The 8,810-nt window shown below is 36.2% G+C and overlaps 1 protein-coding gene across 3 annotated transcripts in view; it reads right to left on the reverse strand.

Annotated features, from left to right (window-relative positions):
- The window catches only part of LOC106883001 (cationic amino acid transporter 3), a 132,534-nt gene that overhangs the window by 12,589 nt on the left and 111,135 nt on the right, over nucleotides 1-8,810 (reverse strand). For all 3 annotated transcript variants that reach the window (XM_052972241.1, XM_014933858.2, XM_014933859.2), the window contains one exon: nucleotides 3,132-4,389. In XM_052972241.1, coding sequence (XP_052828201.1) covers nucleotides 3,132-4,389 — 1,258 coding nt within the window. The remainder of the gene's footprint in view (nucleotides 1-3,131; nucleotides 4,390-8,810) is intronic.

Below are 8,810 nucleotides of genomic sequence, written 5' to 3' on the forward strand. Positions count from 1 at the left end.
ATATATATGAATAGAACCATAGTGAGGGATTATCAATTATTTTATAATTAATTTAACTTGTCTGTTATATATACACACACACACACACACACATACATACATACATACATACATACATACATACATACATACACACACGAGGAGGTATCCAGAGTGGCTGGAAACGTTGTCTGTGGGGAAGGCCAGTTGTAGCTCGGGTTTCTGCCACTTGCTGTGACCGAAAGGGATCAGTCTGCCGACCGGCGTCGTCCGCTGGAGTTATACTGCCAGGTGATACGTCATTGGTTTTGGTCTTTCTCTTCTGTTCGTCGATTTTTGCGATAGCTGAAAAGAAGGAACAACACCCTTGAGTGATATTCTGTTTTCTACTCGGGAGACGGCGGCCAAGACAGTTGTCATGTTTCAAACAGCTTTCAAGGAATTTTCCAGGAGCAAAATACAAGTTTACGTGTGGTTTTCACGCCTTAGGAATGGTCACTTATCACTCGAAGACCGACCTCGGTCAGGGTGACAGTCAATCTCACGAACGAAGGAAAACATCACGAAAGTTCATGAACTGATAATGGAGGACCGTCGCCGAACATTTGACGAACTTGTTGATATATCTGGTGTGTCCTGGAGCTCATGCCAACGAATTTTCAGCGAGGAATTGTGAATGAAAACAGTTGCAGCAACATTTGTGCCTCGTTTGCTCACGGAAGATCAAAAGCAGTCACGACTGAATGCATGTCATGAACTGAAAGAATTGTTGGAAGTTGATCCGGACCTTTTTCCGAAGGTCCCCACTGGCGATGAAAGTTGGTACTACAGTTACTATCCGGAAACTTAGCAGCAATCACATCAATGGAAGCATTCAATATCACCAAGCCCACAAAAAGCGCGTCAAGTGATGGGAAGTAATTGTCCACACATACTTTCCTCCCGGTCAAACTCTTAACCAGACATCTTACTTGGAATTTCTGAAGCGTTTGCGAGACGCGATGAGACGAAAATGCAACGACCCGTGGAAAAGTAGAGAGTGGTGGTTTCATCACGACAATGCGCCTGTGCACGCTGCATTGTGTGTGAGACAGTTTTTGACCAAAAATGGCATGACCCCGCTTACCTCCATAATCACTCGATCTTGTTCCCCGTGAATGAAAGAAGTCCTTAAAGAAAAACGTTTTGAAGATGTGGAAGAGGTGAAGAAAAAACGACGGAGGTGTTAAAAGCCATCACAAACAGTAGAAAACGCGTTCGGACCGATGCATTGGTTCAAATGGAGAATACTTTGAAGGCAATAAGAGTGTAAACATGTAAAACTAAGTGAATAAAATAATATTGCAACATTTCGGTTTATTTTGGGCACCCGCGCCTTGTGTGTGTATATATATATATACATATATATATATATATATATGTGTGTGTGTGTGTGTGTGTGTGTGTGTGTGTGTGTATAACTATGCATCTTTATATATATACATAGTTATGCTTGTCAACACATTCCTCTTTGTAAACGATGAACATAGTCTAAGAATATGTAGAATTAGACTGAAATTTTAATTTATTCGCAATATAATAGGGTAATTAACTGACTAATCAATGAATGCGTGCATATGGATCATGTCCTTATTGTTTGAGTACAGTGTATACAATAATATTCTTTTCTACTCTAGGCACAAGGCCTGAAATTTTGGGGGAAGGGACCTGTCGATTAGATTTACACCAGTATACAACCGGTACTTAATTTATCGACCCCAAAATGATGAAAGGCGACCTCGGCAGAATTTGAACTCAGAACGTAAAGACAGACGAAATACCGCTGAACATTTCGCCAGACGTGCTAACGTCTCTACCAGCTCGCCGCCTTTGTATACAATAATATTGAAACTGTAAACTGTATGCAAAATGCCACCTATTTGTACACGTTACCATGCCAAACTGATATGCTACTCATTGTATGAAAGAGTATATGAGTGTGGATAGATGTAATATAGCCTTGGGTGGATGGACATATGTCTATATTGATACTCGTAATTAAAAAGAATATGTTTAGATTTATATATATGTGTGTGCGTGCTCACATGTATGTGTCTCCATATATCTATATATGCAATGAATTCGTGTATATACATGTATATGCGTCGGTGTGAGCGTGTTTATGGGGGAGGGCTGTATGTGTCCGTATATGTAAATATATGTAGATGTATATAAATGTGTGTGTGTGTGTGTGTGTGTGTGTGTGGCTGGATCTGAGCGTATCGGAATGTGTTTGGGGGACATCTGCCTGCATTGTTATCTATTTTCGTGTCATCCATGTTTTTTCGTTACTGTTTTGATTTTATTTAAGGTATTTCATTATCAGTGCAAAACGTATTATTCGGTACACTTATTTTGTTTATACTTATTTCATGTTTGACTCTTTGTAAGTCAATTTATGACTTATACACGAAGTGTTCTTCATTGTAATTCAGGTTTCTCGTGTGTACAAGTTATTACAGACAACTACTAAGATGTATTCGGATCGAAATAATAGAGTTAAAAAAAAAAAAAGAAAGTACCTTTTGAAAAATAACCTAACAAAACATATTTCACCTTAATAATGCCCTGCAACTATTTGTATAGCATCTCGCCCGCGGGAGAGCGATGCACGATGGGTCGAAACGATCGTAGTGATTAATAAAAATTTTGTGAATTCCATTTTCTTTCTCTTTCTTGCTGTCTATATGTATGCATGTGTACACGTATATATATATGAACGCGTGCATATATGCGTGTGCAAGTGTCTCTATGTGTGTTTGGATGCATATAGAGCTACAATGCTTTGAACGCGTCTCGTCAGAGTGGGTGTTTAAATACAATACTCAAAGACACAAACCGGCTTGTCTATCAACTGACTCCACCACTTCAAACTTATTTGTGCTCGTTTAGTACCTAAACATATGCATGGCGCACACACAGACACACACACAACTGCCCACTTTTTATTTCGTATCTAGAATTTTAAGAATGCAGCTACTTATAGTACTTTGGATATTGTTATTTAGTAAGTCTTGAAATACGACCCATTAATAAATCTGTTGCAAAAGCTAAAGCAGAAATAACTTAATTCAATGACATTGATTGATAATTTGATGTAAGGTTGTTCTTACCTATGGCCAGCCAAACAGCAAACCGTAACCAAGCAGATTGTGGTAAGGACGTTATTAGATAAGCATTGAGTGTGAAAGATGCGAGAGGAACTACAGGAACATAGGGAGTTGTTGCAAGCAGATTGATTTTATTCTTTGGTTGCCGTGCGATTACCACAAGGCACGTTATCATGGTGAAGAGAGATGCAGCCAATATGATAATTGCCCACCAACTTTGAGCGTAGACGTATTGACGTCCATGAATTGTCAACACGCATAGAACTACAGATGATATTATGTAGACAATCAATGAAATACTGAATTTACGCCAAGATCTTTCGGTAGGTTCACAGTAGTCGTTGGAAAATTGAAATAAGCTTCCGAAGCTGCTTCCGCTTACAATACTCGATATCCGTTGGTACGTGCTGTGGTTACTTCCACTGACGGATATCATGGGAGATGTGTCTTGTAATTCAGTACAGATAACCGATTTTGATTTTTGCGTAGCAAATGTCTCTTTTGCTTCTACGTTTTGTTGATGAACATTGTTAATATATGAATTAGAATCCCCTTGTTTTGTAAATGAATCAATGCTTGAATAAAAATGAGGATCATGTCTATTTAGACGATAGTTTTTGTAAGTTCTATATCCAGTGTTATTAATAAAATCTGTAGATGCCATGCGCAATGTTCTGATGTCACTTATATCTTCATATTCTTTATATAGTCCAACAATTTCAGAATCGTACCGAAGGCAAAGGACAGAGATACTAACCACGGTATAGGCAGCTAGTGTTCCAATTGCCATCGTGTCGATTAAAGTTTCAAGTTTAAAAACCATTGCTATTGTTCCTGAGGTTAGACCCCCCATGAAAACTGCAATGGCTGGTGATCTAGTTAGTTTAGTTATAAATGATAAACATTTGAATAATATATGATCATCTGCCATAGAATATATTATCCGTGATATTGAATAAAGGCATCCGAATAAAGCAGCAGACAGGCCTAACATACCACCGATTCCTATAACGTAGTTGGAACCAAATATCTGACGGGCTTCGTAAGCTTTTGGTAAAGCAGCGCGATCTTGTAGCTGATACCAAGGGTAGGCAAGAGTGATAGCCATGGCTACACCGAAATATAATACGAAGCAAATGATGAGTGTTGTCACAATACTGACTGGCACTACTCTGCTGGGATCTTTGCATTCCTCACTGGAAGTTGCTACAGCATCAAATCCAAGAAATGCGACGAACAAAGTCGCTGCACCAGCTAGAATCTGTAAAGAAAAAAAAAGTGAATGTCATTAAGAATAGAGAGTTGGAAACGCAAACAGGTTTATTGAATTTAAAACTCAGTTTTTTTAGAGGAGCCTAAAATAGATAAATAAATCAAAATATACAACCTTCAAAGTGAAATATTTTTGTGTTTATACAATATTGATTTGTTCTGTAAAAGTTTGAAAGTTCCTTGTTAAAAGTGAGACAATTAGCATTTGATTGTCGAAGACCAGCAAGGGTGTGCTTCTCAGTCACTGAACTTGCTATAAATATCAGCCAAGTTCCTACAAACTAACAGTCTATATCCTTTAAAAGTGAACTGATGCATCATCTTATAGATATAAAAAGACAGGTTGGTCACGTATAGAATACATTTCTGAATGCTTCAGTTAAACCAGAAATGACGTGCTATTGACCCACAGAAAATAGCTGCCAATCACCCATGCATTACATACTTCCGTCTGCAATAAAAATGGATACATAACACAACGTAGTCCTCAAAAAAAAACTTGGAATTGTCACAGCAAGAATTATTTCATGGAAGCTCTCTAGGATCAACATAGGGAAGAAATAAGTTACAACATCAACTACAGCACACATAAAATCAAGGAGATAGAGACGGTGTATCAATGCTAATCTTCGTATCAAAATTTACGCTTTCGGATGATTTTTAGGTGGAGCATTATGGTTAAATTTGGGAATCAGCTGCTGAACACCTGCATTTCCTTTTGACAGTACAGAGAGAATAACCTATAAGACTACTTTGCTTCCATGTTATTCCTGTCAAAACGTGTCTGCAATTTGACTTATGTTGTAGAAAACAGATGAAGTTGTCTTTCTGGCGACGTTGTAAACGTTTCCCATTTCCTTTGTTTGAAAGAGGATCGGTGCATTGGCTATGTTGTCTCTGGAGTTGAAAAGTGCGATCGAAATGTTCGAGACTATATTTTAACTAACAATAACATCAATATAAAAATCACATATTTGCTTGGGGGACAAATTTTGCAAGCAACAATGGAATAAAATAGTATTTAGGGCACATCAGCAAGTAGATGAATATGCATAAAACCGGATAGGAATCATTAACTGCGGAGTTCCATCAATTAAATAAGTCGCAAGCGAAATGTTAAGCAAGAAGTGGTGTTACCCATTATAAGGCATCAGCATTGAGAAAGTTAAAAAGCGATAAAAGAAGCAAATCGGCACATAACGTCTCAAAACATGAAATCAATTTGTCAACTCATGTGAAAAGTTAATTCAAAGACTTCGGAAAAGCTTCCAGTACCTAAGTAGCTGGCAACTTCATACGAAATTAAAAGCAAACAAAAAAACTGATAATATGCATATCACTTAATGCAAGTTACATAAATAATTGTTTATAATTTACTATGTAGGAAGCGCATATCTAATTAAGTTTAAGAAAGAAACAATATTTAATGAGCTTAGAGGAAAACAAAACGATAATGACCTCCTTCTATTAGAGAACAAATTATAGGTATTATTTAGAACACAGACTTGAATTATTTACTGTGTTAAGACAAACTTTTTATGAAAACATTCAAGGTTTATACAAATCTATATTCCGACTAAGTTCATCGTTCACAATTTCAATCTTGAATTTACCAAATTTATCCGTATACATCTTCGTGAAGCGTAACGTTACAGTTTCTTGTAGAATATATTTATATAGCTTCAACTTATTGATCAAACTTGAATCCAGGAAGAAGATATTCATATAACTTCCGATTGACGATAAAATAAAGTCTGGTTGTTTTATTACACAGCAGGAAATAAGTTATGGATCAGCTTCCAATGACAGATTACATGTCTAAGTTAAAATACAGAATGAATTTTGAAAGCATATTGTAAATCAGTATTTCTGGAGAAGCGAGTGGGGGGCGGCGAGCTGTCTGAATTGTCTCTGAGATTACTGCTGTCACAGTCGCCAGTACAACGTCAAATACATCGGTTTTCAAGGACGTCTACTCGGTAAAGCAGAAATATAAGAGATTTCACTTAAAGATGTTTGAACAGTCATTCACATTGTTTTGTAACTGGTGTAACTGAAAATGCTTGATATTTACAGTTTTCTGGCAGTTTCGTTGCACAGTGTGGAGAGAGGGAGAGAGAGAGGGAGAGAGAGAGAGAGAGAGAGAGAGAGAGAGAGAGAGAGAGAGAGAGAGAGAGAGAGAGAGAGAGAGAGAGAGAGAGAGAGAGAGAGAGAGAGAGAGAGAGAGAGACATCTGCTGCTTGTGATAGAAGCGAACATCAGAAATAGCTACTCGTACTGTACTAATTGCAATCGAATTTAAGCCTCTTCTACAGAGGCGATTTTTCCTAAGTTACAGAGTAATTTGGTAATTTGTAGCATATTAACACGTTCAGAAGTGCACATTTGTTATTAAATGTTGCACCATTCAATGCGTCTTAGTACTGGACGTTATATATGGGAAAGTTCAATGCACAATGGTGTATATTTTAATTGGAATAGAAACATGTCGAAATCGCACGTCGCAAAAATTTGAAATGTGCGTACAAAACTCGAATATGTTTGTATTATGTTTATAGATTTCCTATGGACAGTAACTGAGGACATATATTTTTCATATATTTAGGCCAAGTGATTCCTTTTGTTTTTTTGTGTTTTACTTTTTTAAGATCCGCAAACATATCTGAAGTTATGAGAGTTTAAAGAAGCTAATGTGGGCTGACAAAATCTGACCATATTCTCTCACTAAGCATAAATCATTGCTCGGTGTAAAGCCGTCCAACCTGTGTGTGCCAGTGGTAGAAATAGTTATACTTTCTTTTTTCTGATGATCTATTTATTTTCTGTCTAAGTACAGCAGATTTTTAGGTAATCAAACAAAATGTTTTTTCTTCTCACTGAGTGTAAATCACGCCGGACGCTGAATATATATTTTATTCTTTGTTTAATAAAATATTTGCCAGACGTTTACATATTTTAGAAATCTTTATTCTAGTTTATGTTGGTTTTATCGTTGAAATGTATCATATGTTAAGCATTTATGTATTATATCATTTAGAATTATATCAATATTAATACTACTACTACAAAACCCTTCAATCCGGAAACAATGTTTAGACTTGTCATCAGCAATTTAACAGCGCAACAAATTGCAATAAAAAATTCAATTATAAAATTCATTGCATACTAGTTTCAAGACTGACAATTATTTTAGCAAATCTGTCAGTAACAGACATACAAAATAAAAGTTTTCAAATTTTGAGATTTTGTTATTCATCTTCGTATGACGGTTTGTCACTTTGTTTCTAGGATACTACCTGACATTATTTTCTGAAATACTCAGGAATGTAAGATGTTTTCCAATGTTTTATTTCACTTAATAATGTTTTATTTCACATATGGCAACAACAAAAAAATGCTTGCTAATTTGACGCATGGAGGTGTAAGAGTTTTTGCAGGAAATGTAAATGGGAAGGTAAAATGTAAAGAGTTCAAACACAGACAATATAGGATGTTATGTGCTACCATACCTAGAAAATTCACTTGGCTCGTCAGCACTTCATTTAGGAAATGATAAAGAATAATAAATTCAATTTCATATTCTACATTCCCCAAGACTGAGCTCTATTTAGAAATAACAGACCCAAAATCACAACGACAATGCATATTTGAAACTATTTGTTAAACTATATGGCAAACGCTATATACATATATATGTGTGTGTGTGTGTGTGTGTGTGTGTGTGTGTGTATGTGTGTGTGTATGTGTGTGTGTGTATGTGTGTGTGTGTGTGTGTGTGTGTGTGTGTGTGTGTGTGTGTGTGTGTGTGATGAGGTCTTAATATATAGCTTAGACATTGCGAGACTAATAACTTGTAGTAATCAATATACGTATGTTTCAGAACAAAGTTTTGATCAGGATAGAACGGTAACAAGAAAATGATATCACCTGGCAAAAGCTTCATTAGTTGACGGCTGTTTCTGCTATAAGATGCTATGGGCTCTTATTTGAGTGCACGAATAACATCCTATAGTTTCAACGAATCTTCAAATAGGAAGTGCAATTTATTTTAGAAAAAAAGAATTACATTTTTTAAAAATATACAGGGATAACATTACCAGTGAGAACGTTATTATTGATGTATATAAAGAATATATGTCCAAAAGGCAATTATATCTTTTCCTATTTCTCTTCTAGTAAATCTATGTATATTTACACATACTCGAAAAATAGCACGCAGACACAAAACCACACACACACTGCGAGCAGATACGTACACACACACACACACACACACACAAGCATAAACATATAGAGACGTATATATAAATAGAAGCAAGGATACGCATATATATATATATATATATATATATATATATATTTACCGTTTCGTTTTCCTGTCTTGTTTTCCGTCCGCCACTACCCTCCACG

Source organism: Octopus bimaculoides, chromosome 12 (genome assembly GCF_001194135.2).
Source record: "Octopus bimaculoides isolate UCB-OBI-ISO-001 chromosome 12, ASM119413v2, whole genome shotgun sequence".
NCBI lineage: Eukaryota > Metazoa > Mollusca > Cephalopoda > Octopoda > Octopodidae > Octopus > Octopus bimaculoides.